At 42.2% G+C, this 15,688-nt stretch overlaps 1 protein-coding gene across 1 annotated transcript in view; it reads right to left on the bottom strand.

Moving 5' to 3' along the window:
• KIF24 (kinesin family member 24) overlaps window positions 1–15,688 on the bottom strand; it is a 29,829-nt gene that overhangs the window by 1,722 nt on the left and 12,419 nt on the right. Inside the window, exons 5-12 of the mRNA XM_074855278.1 lie at window positions 14,008–14,223; window positions 12,417–12,504; window positions 10,346–10,467; window positions 8,619–8,724; window positions 5,863–5,934; window positions 5,135–5,244; window positions 1,825–4,257; window positions 832–925 (exon numbers count right to left, since the gene is read on the bottom strand). Coding sequence (XP_074711379.1) covers window positions 832–925; window positions 1,825–4,257; window positions 5,135–5,244; window positions 5,863–5,934; window positions 8,619–8,724; window positions 10,346–10,467; window positions 12,417–12,504; window positions 14,008–14,223 — 3,241 coding nt within the window. The remainder of the gene's footprint in view (window positions 1–831; window positions 926–1,824; window positions 4,258–5,134; window positions 5,245–5,862; window positions 5,935–8,618; window positions 8,725–10,345; window positions 10,468–12,416; window positions 12,505–14,007; window positions 14,224–15,688) is intronic.

Genomic DNA, 15,688 nt, shown 5'->3' with positions numbered 1-15,688 from the left:
GCCATGTGGTGGCTTCGTTCTGAAATCCCTGAGGCAAGAGTCTCTGTAGCTGTACTTCAGATCTGAACTGATAGGGTTTAAAATGTTGATGATGTAATGCAGTAACGGAGCTTGGCTTTACTGATAATGAGGGAACTGGGAAGGCAGGTTCTCTCTGGGAAATGTTAATGGTCTGGGTGAGCGATGAGAATGCTCACACAGCTGTGACATGCATCTATCTGGATGCAGGAGAAACAGAGAACTGGGATTGCCCAGCTAGCAGTGGGGCCGTGCAGGTGCCAGTCTTTAGGTCCAGCCTGAGTCAAGGTCATCTGAGACAAGGATGAGCCAAGAAACACTTGGGTGCCAAAAGTCAAGAGCCTGAGAGGGCGCAAGTCACCGTGGTTAGAGCGCTGGAGCGAGTGGGGCCAGGGGTGGGCACGTCCACAGTGCAGCCTCCCAGCGCCATGCCGTAGGGGCGTGCTGTTTTCTGGGGTATGGACTTACTTGCTCCAGCCTGTAAGGAGAAGAACGTCACGTGGAAAGAGGCCCTGTTTAGTACAGTCTGGCACCCACGATGCAAGGTAGGAGAAAGCTGTTTTATCATCAGAGACAGGCAGTTCAGAGTTGGCCCATCAGTCCCCTTCTCCCGCAGGGACCTGGCAATGTGGAGACTGGCAGAGACACAACAGGTACTGAAAACGAGCGGCCTCTCCTAGGAGTCAGGGAGCCATCAGAGAACGAGAGGAAGAACCAACGAGGAATGTCACCTCACTAATTCGAGTTAATAATCTCTAAGATTAATTTATGCAGGTTCAACAGGCACTGAAATCATCATCTGAAAACACTTACCATTGCAGACATCTGGTTTATCAAGCACTCTTCCTTGAAGCACAAGGATGACATTTCATCCAGCTGCTGCCGATGGGCCCGAATTACAGCCTGTCTGATGAACATAAAATACACCACTGGTTACACAGCCTGCTCCGCTAGCTACAATTACTGTTGGCCTCAATAAACCTTTAAGAAGGAGGAATGCCCCAGACGAAGCATTGCTGTCCTGTGTCCCAGGCATTCAGAAATTGCACACCAGTGGTCCTTGAAGTGCAGTGAACTGCACTGGTTTGGGGTTAAAGATGACCTTGACAACTGAAGATCTCTCAGAGAGGAGTGACCACAGTCTCTCACTAGCATAGGCAGCACAGGGGCACATACTCCTTTTTACCATAAGGATATCTAGGAGCAAAAAAATTGTCTAATTAATTCGTGAAATGGCTTACAACCAGGAGGCTGTAAGTCATTTTGGCGAAAAATGGGCAGAGCAAGAAGGCAGTGCTGCTGTTCATTCCTCTGAGCAAGTTTCTCTGAACAACAGTGTGTTTTCAGACCTGTGAACACAGTCCAGTCCTTGGGAGCTGACAGTGGCATCTTCAGTGACTGCCCAGGTGCTCTAGCTCATTTTCTTTCCATAGGGATGGAACAGCTATCACCTGCTTCTTGATGGGAGGTTTTGATTGGTTTTAGGTACTTTACAACTTACAGGAAACCAATTAGTTACTGAGATCTGCAGTTTGTATTGTGATATTCATTCCTCTAGCATTATCCTAGGAAGCTCTAATAGAATAATTGGCTTCCTGTGAGATTTTAAAATATCACTAATAACAAGCAATCAAATATTTACAAGATAATGACTATAAATTATCATTAATCTTATTAAATAATTATTTCATAGATTGATTTCCCATCAGTCTTTAAAGTACATATGATACATAAATAACGGCAAATGTGTCACACATCTAGAATTTCTAAGCTTCACGACAAGCTTCAGTGACGAGCAAGACTTACTGTGCCTTTTCCAGGGCTTCCCTCTGCCGTTTGCCCATCTCTGATGTAGCACTTGGAGAGCTGCTGCTGGACATGCCTGAGGGGCTCTTTGCATTTTCTAATGGCTTATTATCTTTGGTTGCAAATCCTGAATCTGCAGGAAAAGTCTCTTGCGTAAAAATACTCTGTGTTAACTTGTTTTTTAGCAACCCCATTTCCTCATTGCTGAACGATGACTTGGCTGGGTCTTCAGAATGACTGAAGTCCTCATTCCTCTGTCCTGATGTGGACTGCAACAGCAGGCTGCTTTCTTGAGAGGGGGACTGGACTGCGTAATCTGTATGTCCCACACTGAGAAAGCATGATGCACCTGGAAAATAGCTCTTCTCAGGTATATCAGTATTTATTTCTTGAGCCATGGGCTCAACATGGGGTCCTTGATTTGAGTTAGATTTTCCTGAATTACCAGTGTTATCTTCAACATCAGCATCACACTGCCTGCCACCCAAGTATTCTTTGCATGTTGAGTTACTGAGAAACAAACCACCCTCTCTCTCTCCCCTGGAGCCCGTGGATGCAGCTGCAGATGTTTCCGTCAGGTCACGTCCAACAAATAAACTGTGAACGACTCCTTGCTTTGGTGAACCCGAGCCCAGGAGGCAGCAGCATGGGTTCACATCACAGCAGGCGGGTGAAAGCCACTTGTCCCCTGTTTGTGGGGAATGCAGCAGGGCACAGTGTCTTCCACCACGACGCACTTGCTCCCCCAGTTCCAGCATGCTGTCTGTCAGAGCTCTGCTTCTCGTACACTGCCAGCTCTCTTCCTCAAACCTGTTCTGGGAGCCTTGCATGTTCATGTCTGACATCAGCTTCACATGGGGGGACTTCTCTTGGTTAGAAGACTCTGTATCAGTTGTTTCCTCGTAGTCAAGAAGGGATAGTGTGTGAGAGGCCATCAGCTCAGAAGTGAATTCTGAGGAACAACTGGAAGATCCACAATGGTTAACTCCATTTTTTCGAGCTTTCCATTTGATGTCTCCTGCAAGGGCAGCCTGTCTATCCAAATTGGATTCTTCCTTCTCTTCGTGCTGGAGGTCGATCTCTTTGCCCTCTGGAGTTTCCGATTTCAATACAGGAGAAACATACGAGTTTGAAGCATCCTTTTCTGGAGTTACGGTGGCTTCACTGGAGTAAACGAGACATCTGTGTTTGGATTTGTACTGTTTGTGATCAGCTAGGAAATCTTTGCCATTTTTCCAGTTACAAGCAGGATCTTCCTGCAGGCAGTAAGGTTTTTCTGCAGTACTGCTTGCAGAAGACTCAATAGTTAAGTCATAGCTCCAGTCTGATGGAGTTTTGCTGCAGCCTGCATTTTTAATGGATTCCTCTGCCTTTGGGATGCCCCCACTATGATTCCAGCTGTCACCTAGTTCATGTTCTTGCATGGGTATTGCATATTTAAAAAATAAATCCCGACGCTTTTGGCCTTTTTGCTCTTCTTCAGTTCCTTGTTCTCTTTGATGAAGGAAAAATGAATGTTGACTGCATTTGCTGGCATTTCTTTTCACGCTCTTTTCACTACAGACAGGTGAGAAAGAATCTTCACTGAAATCACTGTCATCCAGATCTTCCAGCTGCATCCCCTCTTTGCTCTGTACTTCCGTGGGAGTAAGGCTCAGCTCCTGCTTCACTTGAATCTCCTGGGGCTTGTACTGTGTTAAAAACCTCTCAAGAGGTTGATAGTTCAAATTTTGCTGTAGAATAGGTGGCTGCTGAAACTGCTGGTGATAAAGGCGTAAATGCTCTTCCCTTTCCTTCTGAAATGGAGGCACATTTGTCCAGGTTTCAACACATTGTTTAGCAAAGGTGTTTCCCCATTCCTGTCTGCCGTTGGAAGGCAGATTTCCATCTCCAAAGGAAAAATCATCTCTAGAAACAAGCTGTTTCTGAACAGGTTGCACTGTCTGGACTTTCAGGCACTGCACAGGTGGTCTGTCTTGCATATACTTGTCTCTCTGGCCACTCTCTCTTGTTTCTGCCATGACAGCATTTTTGATGATGAAATCCTTCGCAGTGGGGTTCTTTTCAGAGTGGGGGGACAGATCATCAGCCTTCTTCTTCAGGGGATGTGCTATCCGTAGAACTCCCTTAACTGGGCTAGTGTGGTGGAACCAGGCTGAGCTGGGATTTCCTTTGTAGGCATGTCCTTTATTGATTCCCCTGGGGGTGGAGACAAAAGGGACACTCGCTGGCTGGAGTGCTGCAGGACATGCCTTTGTTTTTGTAGAATTTGAGGGATGCTGGAGGCCTAGCTTCACTTTCTTTGGAGAGCTCTTCTCTCCAGGTGGCAAAGAGGGACAGTTTTGGACACGTTTTGGAGATACGTTTCCAGCTGTCCGATGCCTGTTTGTGACAGGGGTAGAACATTTAATCCCTTTCTTCAGCTCTTTGACCCTGTAAGTGAGACTGGCTTTAGATGTCATGCTTTCAGAACAAACTAATGCTTTCACAGATTAAGGCTAAACACTGAAATCAGTGTCATGATTTCTGTTTTAATTGTCAGTGATCCACACAGGTATCAAAACCCCTCTGCCAAAACGCCTGAACTTCTGGAAAGGTCTACAGCAGTATATTGAAGTGCTTCCTTGAACTGTGCACAACAGGTCAAATGAGTGAAGACGGCCTCTGCTTCAGTGCAAGGGGGTTGCACTTCCACACTTTACAATGCAGAATGGCAAGACAAGCTAGTACTCTCCACAGCACATCACAGGGTCCCACAAGACACAAATTAGGGGTTTTGGAGTAGTTGCAGTGGGGCTAATTAGCTCAGGTGATACATGTACAGGGCTACAGTGCTCCTGGATCAAACTCAGTGCATCTGTGAAGAGCTGCTTCACTGATATCACCCTATCACCTCAACTGCTTCCTGTACTCCTCTTCCCTGTAAGCATCTCTTGTTTCTTAACTCCAGCACTGCACAGCCTGTAATTTACCTCCTCCTGTGTAGCAGGGAAGGACTTGCACACATTCTAGGAGGAACTACAATACAAAACTAAAACAAAACTTCTGACTGCTGAGGTTAGTAACCCTGCAGCTGCAGGGAGCACAGTGGTATTTTTATCAATAAAAACTGTCATCAGAAAGGATTTAGAACACCCAGAGAATTTCAAGAGTTGGAACATATAAGCATTTTATTTGCATTGTGAAAATTGTATTTCTTGCCTAAATTGACACTTCCAATATAACCAAAATGAAATATAACCACAAACATCATACATTAGTTTTTTAATTTGTGTTTTTCAGCTTGGCAAGATTGAGTTTCATCACCTACCTGTCAGCATATCGTAAAGTGTTCAGGGTATGCTCTGTAGCTATGTGGCTAGGTGATACATTGGCTATCATACATGTCTTGGAATTGCCAATGAAAGAATCTTTTAGCACCTGGGGTTGGAAAGAAAAAAAGAAGATCCTTAGCAATTCATGTACCTTTCATTTCCTGTAAACTGGCGATGTGTACAGAGGCAGTTTAACATGAGTCAGGTGATGCACAGTTGCTATCTCTTTTCTTTTTTATTAAATGTAGTCCTCTTGTCTCTATTTGTCTTGCAATTCTTTGTTTACAATTTAAAATGAATACAAGTGTTAATCAGGCCTCTGAACAAGCCCTTGCAACAGGCGCCCATATGTTTGAGTAATAAAGCATATGTTACAACTGGAATGAAGAATTGATGAAAACTCCCAGGACTGTAACTGCACAAAGATGCAAGATTGGTTACAGACTGTGTGGAGATGGATGGTAACTCTGAATGAGTCTGGCAAGTAGGGTTTGGGGTTTTTGTTTGGGTTTTACCATGCCAGCCCCCAGGATTGACTTTTTTTCTGTGATTTTTCTGGCCTTTATTCTGTGATTACCTTTAAAATTAATGTTTGTAAGAGTTATGCATTTCTCTTTTCTTCAAGAGTTTAATAGCAGTTATTGAATTATATCCTTTTTATCATTTATTTATTTATTTTGTCCTCATCAGAGAAACCTCTACTGTTGTTTTCTGCTCGTTTTACCTGAGTTAATTTGCTTTGCCGGAAAGGAGTATGTGCATGTTCCTGATCCAACGCCCGAATGCATTCCTTTAGCTACCAAAAGAAAAAAAAATACAGAGTGGGAAAAACATATCAGTCACACACTGGCAAGGAACTGAATTGCATCAAACCTAAACTGCAAATGTACTATTTCCCTCACGCACCTTTGACTCCTTCTATGTGATGTCCCTCACAAGGGAGTTTGCTGTTGCCACAGCCACGAGCAGCCAGCTTCAGCCAGTGCAGCTGTCAGCAGCAGTTCAGCTGCACTCAAAGCGAGCAAAGCTGCTGCACAGGGCACAGCTAGCCTCGCCTGACAGCTCTCTGGGCTATACAAAACCCAAGAAGCTGGGTAAATACACACATTTAGCATGCACAGAGCTCCACACTGCTGTGGACCTGCTGCTGCCTGCACCATAGGTAACTAGTTTGAAGCCAGATTGGGTGTACTGCAGCTTACTGTGCTGCAGCTTACAGGGCACGTGGTCCCTAAGAACAGAGCTTTTTGAGCTTCAGCTCTTAGGAAGTTCTTTCTTCTAAAAGAAGCTCTTCCCCTTCCAAAAACACCCCAACGCTTTGGACAACAGCAGTGCCAATTTCTTATGCCACTCTGGCAATATTTTAATACCTTAGTCAGGGATAGCATGAGCTAGTAAGTGCATATTCCTCCCATACTGACTATAATCTGCAGTATAGATGTCCCATCTGTGCGTGGGTATGCTGGGCTGTTAGAAGGCAGCGGATCTCAAGCCATTTCCTCTTCAGAGCAGCGCAAGGCACCAAAACCAATCAAAGGGGAGAGCATGGACCAGCACAAAACAATTAGCTGTGAGGGGAGCTGGATTGGAATCCAGGTTCAAGCCCACGCTCAGAATGTACTAATGATACAGCCTGTCTGAATGAACATGTCACTGTGACCTTTGACAGGCTAATAAGAACTATACACAAAACACCGAGAATGAATCAACAGACTACCCAGGGAACGGAGATGGAGCTACAGGATTCCCATTGAAACTAACAGGACATGAGCAGCCAGCTACACCTACGCCCTTCACAGAACTGATTAGATCTTCTTATTGTTAATAACCACCAGATGTAGCCTGTAGTCTTGAAGAAACATCCCTTGATTTATTACCAGCCTTGGAAAAAGAGGTCATGTTCAAACTCAAGGATGTGCACCTTTTTGACATGTTTCCACTGGAATAAGCACAATAGCATCACACTCCATATCAAGCCCAGATGCTCTCTAAAATTGGCAGAAATAGACTATATAGCCATGAGACAAGTAATTTAGAGCAAATATTGAAGGAAAAATAAGATTACGGTATTGTCATGGTGATACTAGCATGAAACAGCCTTTCCACATTTAAAGCCTTACTACATTCTACATACACCCACTTAAAATGACACTTATTTCTCACTTTTACTGCATTTTATTAAAAATTGCACCTCTAACAAGTAAGAGATCAAACTATTCTAATTTTTTATTCTGTTTCTCATGATTGCAGTATCTGAATATCTTCTACTTGAAATCAACGTGAATAGTCAAACCAGCAGCAAACTTCAAACTTCATGTCTTTTAAAGCCTGAAGAGAGCATTATGATCACTGAGGGCAGACCTAGGTTTTACAGGCTGCAGGTCATGTAGACTTACCCAAAGATGCCTTTTATAGTTAATTCAGTCACTTCTTGTAGACTGCCTAGGTATTTACTCAGCTTCAGACAATACCAAAAATAGAGAGTGTGACTCTGATTTTAAAGTTCCTTTTAAAAGAGTTTCATGACCATAAATTAAGCCTTACTTCTCAGGAGTCCTTTCTATTCAGGTCCTGACTCCTCATGCCACTCAGTTATTCACCAGCAAGTACTCAAGAAAGCATGAAGTACAGAAACACATCCACTTTACAGGCTGTCTCCCAGTATGAATGCTGACATTCCACAGCAGGAAAGCCTCTGTGGTAAAGAACATGCTACACTCTCAAAACAGAGCAAGCCACCTCCTATTTACAGCACACTAAGAGGCACAGTTGTGTGCACGAACTTCTGCACTGTTGACTCATACTCACTAATTGCGTATCACCTTCAGTTTCACTTAGACATCAGTGAGTTTTGCTCGTTTGAATCAAAGGAGGTGCAAGGCCTCCTGCAGTTTATACTTAAAGGCACTTCTACTTCATCTTGGATGGCGTTTCTCTGCTCCTTGTCCCTCTTTATGTCACTGTACACTTCTAAAAGACAGTTTGCATTAAGAGTGCACTTCTTCCTGTTCCTTCCTCCATACACGAATTGCTAGTTTCTGTGCTCTTGAGTATTTAAGTCCTTTACTCTTGATTTGAACACCACTGAGTTCAAGTGGTGAAAATAACCAGCAGGAACTGATGTGCTTTTATGAAACAAATATGGCTATCCCAAGCCCATATTCTCTGGAACTAAACGGGACAAAACTTTCTATGTAAAATATGAGACACTTACTATACTATACCTAACATTCTCCATGCTGTGTTTACCTGGCTGGCTGTAAGAATCAATTAAAAAAGACTTTCTTTTCATCACAAAAATTTAAGAGGGAAAACCTTCTTAAATTGTCTTTCAGGCGTGAGACAAATTAAACTGGACACACTTAGTACTTTGGTTACTTTTCCACGGAATACATACGTATATTATTCTGTTCATTTTTATCCTAAAACACGCGCTTATAACTAAATACAAAACCTTCCCCAGACACGCTAGTAGCTTACTGCTAAAAGACTTTGGTTTATTTCTGCTCCTTCCATTTTTGTTTGTCGATCTGAGTCTCTGGCATCAGCTGCCCTTTCACTGCCGGCCAAGTCAATGAATGATATCCTAGAAAAAACAAAGTTGCATTTATCTTAGGGGCTGTTTTTTTTTCTTTTTCGTTTTTCTTTTTTTCCTTTTTTAAAGCAGAGGGCTGCAACACACAACATCAGAAGAATGATTAGAAACACTACTTTTGAACAAAGAGAAATACCCACTGGAATTAATTGAGGCACCAAAATAAGCATAGCATCAGGAACAGTGTCAGAGCACCCTGGCACTAACACAAGCATAATAGAAAGTGTAATTGCATGTAATGAGAGTGCTCCACAGTTTAATGGATATGCTGTTTAAAGTGCAACACATTCACCTCTCCAGATAATCACTGTGCTGGTAGTTTCTGACAAACGCAGTTAAAGAAATTCTAAATTTCTTGATTCTCCTTTCACGTAAAACAGAAAACTGCCCTGTCAAATGGGAATTCAGGACAATATGAACAGAAATTTCCAGTGTAGTAAGTAATACACTGAGCTTTCAGTGTTCTTTGTCCCTTCCTTCCACAAAACTCCATTAATCCCTCTCACTTTGCCTAGCTCTGGGTGCCAGCTGTTGTACTGACTGTTGCACTGTATCTTTGTCTTTGCCCTGATGCTTCTTCTGGAACAGCCCTGACTTCTCTTATAGGCACATCTCTTATAGGGATCCTTTCCCCACTCCAGCTCCACCTCGTTTTCAGTAACAAAATGTGGCACGCATGCCACACCTACATGACCACATACACTTCTAATTCTAAGCCTGCCTGTTCTGCCTTTTCCTCTCTCCACTATTTGTGGCTCTTCCATTTTGCCTTGTATTTAAAATAAGATCCTGGGAAGCAAGACTGTATGGTAGTTGCTGGAAGGGTGTGTCAGCATGGTTTTTTGGACACTCAGCAATAATATAGTTACCTAGACCTCTTTCCTCAGACCTATTTCTTAGGGTTGTTTAGTCTGGAGAAAAGGTGACTGAGAAAAGGCACAGCTGCAGTCTTCAAATAAGTAAAATGGCTGCTACAAGAGGAAGCAAACTGCTCTTTTTGTCTCCTGCAGATAGCATCAGAGTCACACTCTCAAATTATCAAGGAGGTTTAGATGAGGTACTATTATTCCTCAGGCCAAAGGCAAACATCTCTAATGAAATCACCTCCACCTGAGCTAGTCATCCCAGGCTCCCTTTGTAGTCAATTACAGGACAGAGATGCTTTGAGGGGCAAATCCATCCAACCTAATTTAGGTTGACTCTGCAGAATGGTATGAATGGGATCAGAGAAATGACTATTTCTTCCCACTGACTTCAAAGGTGATGAGCTCACATGTGGATGTGCCCATTGCAGACATCTACCTTTATCCAGACGAACACCAGGCAGGAAGAGCTTTCTAACACTGAAGATGAATGGATGGATTTGATTGCCAAACTCCTTCACTGGAAATTTTTTACAAACAAGTTTGACAAAGCTCTCACAGATGTGGCTTAAGCACTCTCCCTGGGAACAGAGAAAGGACTGTGAAACTTCTCAAAGTCCCTTTGAACCCTATCTTCTGATTTAACCCACAGCTGACCACTAACTCAACACCTCCTCTTTGTTTGCCTCTCAGATGTCCCTGGGCTTAAGTTCCTCATCAGTCCTGAGCGTTCCCACTTCTAGTCTTACCTTCCAAATGTCCTGTTAGCTGTGTCTTTAATTTGGATTTGGATGATAGCATGAGATCGAGAGGAATCTGAGTTGACTCCAGTAGCTCCCGTGCTACGTTCTTTTCCCCCCTTCAGAATCACCTGCAAAATAAAGGGGACAAAATCCAAGCAAATTGTAAATAAAAACACAGTCTCTCAGAAAGGATCTTGTGCTCCTAAGATGAGGAAATATTAAGAGGAATGTTCATTACAGCCTTAAAATTTGGTGCAAGGCAGACGTTAAGTTAGACTGGATCCCTTCCCATGTTTCTTTCAGAACTTTGTATACAGACTTCCTTGCAGTGACACTACAGGCCTTAGAGAGGTAAGTTGTTGCATCACACATTCACTCAGCTATGCAAAATATCCAAAGTATAAAATTAAAAGAAGTATGGCAAAGAAAGAAAGTAAGACTGCAGGCATAACCTAAGAGACTCGTGAGATTGACTATTTGTTGTGTTCTTTTAAAATCTTACTTTCTCATGTAACAGGTGGGTACTGTTATCCAGAAAGTTACACACAAAGTGCCAAAACCTTTCTCCATTTCCATAACTAAAAGAAACTATGCCAGAGTAAGGAACAAAGTTTAAAGATCAATTATACTCAATACAACAACAAAATAAGAAAACAAGGAAGAGAAGAAAGGCAGAAGGACAAAGGCTCCTTCAAGATACAAATCTGGATAATTCTCTTTTGAAAACTTTTAAAGACTATCGCAGAAAGTCTAGCAGCAACTGCATCAGGGCATTCATAAAACAGTCATTAATTTTTTTTCTGGTTGTAAGCACAAATTAAAATATCATCTAGCAAAATCAATATGTTCTCAGTTGACAGATGTGCATTATTTATGCCTGTCAGTGGCCAGTTCTCAACCAGCAACCTAAACAATTGCTGCAGCTCCCGAACATTATATTAGTGCTAAATGCAGATAATTTCAGAACCAAAGCCAACATCAGTGAATAATGAGGGATGTACTCAAGACTCTTCCCACATATCTGTTGCAGACTATTCAGAAGCTCTGAGTCAAGCCAGTGACATTTCTGTGTTCAAAAGGGCCTGTGGACAATATCAGATTATATTTTTGCTGAGACACCTGTAAGAATAAAGTTATTTAATGCCCTTCTATGTGTGGAATGTGATAATACAAAGGAATGTGTTAATCAACCATATAGCAAATTTACACTCTAATTTGCAGAAGCATGACCAGCATGTCCTGAAGCTTCGAGTTAATGGTAAGATGAAGAACAAAATTAAATGGAATATAAGTGGGCAACACCATACCAATTTCAATGATTCAATTACACTATCAGGCACTTGTAATTTACACTTCCTTACTGAGAAAGGAATTAAACTATGCAAAGTCATGCTAAATTGAAAGCAGATCTAACCAGCTTGCTTGCTGCAGGACAATGCAGAAAATTTGCCAGTGCCCTTTTAGGGCTCAGCCAGGCAGGGAAGGAAAACTGAAGCTTTGCTTATGCTGAATGTCAGCTACTGTTTAAAGATCCTAATTTTATTTGGCTGTTATCACCCATCATTACCTAAGCAGTGTCTTAATCCTAATTCAGATCAATAGCTCAATCTTAAGTATTTTCTTATTTCTAGTTCTATTAATTTTCAGATTTCTATCATTGTCCCACATCCACATACCATTAATATAGAAAATGTAAGGTCACAAAGAAACCACACCGAGAGAAGACATTCATCCAGCTTTCAGGGTCCCTTGCTAGGACATTATTTAATTTCTGGAATAGTTATGGCAGTCTATCTCTTGGCAAAGATCCTACCATAAGGAGTGGCAGCAGAAGGGACAGCTGTAAATCAACAGCTTACATGTCGCTAACACAAGTCACAGTGAACCAGGAAGCTTACTGAATAAAGGCACTTTGAATAGTGCTCCTCAGTGCTCTTCTGGGGCTGCAAATTTCAGAACCTTGAACAGGAACAATCACATGTACTACAGAACAAACAACAATCTCTATAAATGACAGATCTCACAAATCAGCAAATCAGGCTCTAGAAGACAAAAAAACCGCAAACATAGAGGTTACCTCCAATAGGAGATCTACAGAGTCCACCTGAACCTCCCGCAGCCCTACTATTTGAACGACATGCTTGCTGTCTTCTCTTGCAAAAAGTCTGAAAATGAAACAATGCAGAAAGGAGATTTCTGAAATCTCAAATTGCAGCAATGTAAACACATGTCAGTGCTATGACACGTGAAAAAGCAATCAAGGCTACTGACTGCGGAGAGGCACCACTGTCATTCATTTATTTTCAGAGCTGAAGAGGTATTTAATTTATAACATGTACCACTGACATTTCACTATTAAAGAGCCATTAGCAATGCATTTCTCTAGTTCAGGAATATATAGGGAAGTAAATTATCATGTCTACATTTTAGAGTTCCTGTCCCTCTTTAAATGGCATCTCAGGCTTCTCTAGGAAGTTCAGACTGTAAGTTATGTTCTGTTCAAGGTCTCAAGAGTTTTGCACAGGATTTTAAAGCAACTCCCACAGCCACAGTCAGATTTCAGAGCACCTCTGCTATGAATCACACGGAAGTGTTACAGAATACAGGAAAAATATATATATAATGCATGTAGGAGGAAGTTTAATCTTCTTCAATGACATGTAAGATAGCTAATGGACATGCAGAGAATCTAAGGACACTCTTTCTTCCTTGGTAAATTGACTCCTTACATAACAGATTACACTACCTGCTCCTTAAAGCCTATTTTGGAGAAAGGGAACACACATGCACAGAAATAGGTGCTTCCTTTGTGAACAGATGCTCAACTCCCCACACAGAAATCCTCCCTCTTGAGCCCTCCAGTATGCTCTAAGGATAGTGCTCTCAAGACTGCTACAGGCCTCCAGCTGACAGGTAATGTTCCTTCAAGATCATTGAAAAGATTTCACTGCTGAGATCTTAACTCACTGTTATTTTATTTAGAGATTTCAAACCACGGTGATGTTTTTCATACCAAGTGTGTACTGGGTTGTCCCAGTTTCCATTCTGGATGGAGCTCCTGTAGGAATATACATCCATCCAAACAAGTCTGGGGCTGAGGTGCTACTGCTGAAGTGATGGCATCATCACTTGCAGAGGCTTGTTCCTGTTGGGTCACTGGGCTGCCAGGAAAAGGCACTCAGGGAGAAGGTGAGCAGACTGCAGTGTCAAGCACAAGTGGGAGATCAGCAGGATCTTCAGAGACTAGAGTGTCAAGAGCCAAAGCCCCGCTGGCACAGCAGGAGGGAAAGACAGGGACTCCACAGTGGTTGGCGTAAGAACTTCTGACCACAGGAAGGTTTTTCCTCTACCTTTGGATGTTCAGCTATTATATTATAGCGTAAGCAAAACAGCATGAGCTCGTATCTCAACCATAGGTCCTTATTCTTAATTATTTACCCACCCCCCCAAATAGTAAAAACCAGGAGCCCCTATCAATGCCATAGTATTTGGTGTCATATTCTGCCTTCCTCTCTAAGTAGCTCCTAGCAACAACCCTAATTAAATATCTAACATTTACTAAAAACAGTAATATGTTAAATGTAATTGCATGAAACAGTAACTGATTTATAAGCAGTAACCGATTCATAACCATAGGTTTATAGTAAAACATATTTTTATTTAAATACCTCTTCCTTCCATTTAGCAGGTCATAAAGCTGTCCACAGTAGATCTCATAAAAACTGATCAAAACGATGAGATCTTTCCTTGACTGTGATGCTTCCAGGTGTCTAAAGATGTCCTTGGCAGCCAAGGCGTAGAGTCCTGGGTTCCGGTGAGTACCTATCATAGTGTAAGTCTTGCCAGCACCAGTCTGCCCATATGCAAAGCAGGTTGCATTGCCTCTGTGAAGATAACTTATATTTTTAGTGTCACAACCTATTTATTCACATCTATTAAAAAAGATTTTGCAGTGTCAATATCTATCTATAGTGACCTCTTAGCAATAAGGCTTGGTTTGCTATCTTATCTGGGAAACTGTAAAACATTTAACAGTGATTCCCAAGCATGCCCTATGGAGGTCTGGCATGTCACAGACTGCTGGCTCTCCTTCCTTCTTCCCAACGCTAAAAATACATTTGAGGAAACTAAGAATTCATTATTGTTCTTCCAGCTGTTTAGATCCTGCAGAAGTATCGTAGGATTATGAATGGGAATCCTACTGATTATGAATCACAGAGAAAATGACCGTGACACAAGATGCAAAACAGTCACAAGTCAGGTTCCGTATTAACATGTTGTACTGGATGAAAATTAACGCTCCAGAACTATAATTTTCCGAGCAAGGTTACTTTGTCTCTGGCTGCAGTCCTGCACGCAGCTAAATCCACCTGAAGAGTTGTTGTTGCCTAGGGGAAGGTCTTGCTCTTCCTTTCCTCTGCTCCCAGCTGTGTGACCTATCCACTGACCCACCCCTGCCTGTGCTGTCCCTGATGTTTGACTTTACTGCTCTGAAAAAACAGAATGCTTTCCAATTTTTCGCAAGCTAATTTTCTGTTGTTTCAGTGAATTGAAGTACCTCACACAGGATCACAAAAGTATTCCCAAACTGGCTTCATGTAACCTATAGGAATGTGTCTACTGGGTGTAAGGAAGAGGATCATCCCGTTTCAGTGGCAGAAAGTTGTTTGGCTCACACACTCCAGCTAGTGAAACCACAGTCTTGGCTTATTCCAGATTGTTCCAGCTTTGTCATCATATCATTTTAAGATTATAATGGCAATGCATGTAAAATGTCAAAGAGGTCTCAGGATACAGCTCCACTGCCCTTCAAGCCCATCTAAGTTGAGATTATTGCATGCCTCCTTCTCCTTCCCCATCCTTGCTCTTATACAAGCACTGAACCCACAAGTATGATGTGAACAGATTCAGGGAACTGAATCAGCTAAAAAAAGAAATACTACAGAACAAATTATTTATTCCTCCCCCACCTTAAAAAAAAGGCTTTTTAGCTGGCTCAGTACCCTGACAGAGAAATGGGTAAAAATGTAGGGCTGCAGTAAGCACAGTGAACAATTTCTTGACAGGTTGTATTGCAGAATTAGCTCACTATGGTGTGAGATTAGGCACATGTCAGTGAAGGAGGGACAGAAAAGTTAGGAAAAGCTGAGACAAAACAGTGGCATCTCTTCTGGTGGCATTACTGGTTTAGCTGTAATGTGAATTGTGCCTTTAGTGATTATTACACAGCAAGCTACAAACCTCCTTTTTCATTTTCCTTCTCTCAAGAGCATGATACTCTGATGATGATACTTGCAGATTTTCAGTAACACAATGCTCCATTTTGTTAATTTTCAGCATGGATATGTA

This window comes from Strix uralensis, chromosome Z (assembly GCF_047716275.1).
Source record: "Strix uralensis isolate ZFMK-TIS-50842 chromosome Z, bStrUra1, whole genome shotgun sequence".
NCBI classification, from domain to species: Eukaryota; Metazoa; Chordata; class Aves; order Strigiformes; family Strigidae; genus Strix; species Strix uralensis.
Note: the sequence above shows the minus strand (reverse complement) of the source record. Positions and strands in the feature narration are given on the sequence as shown.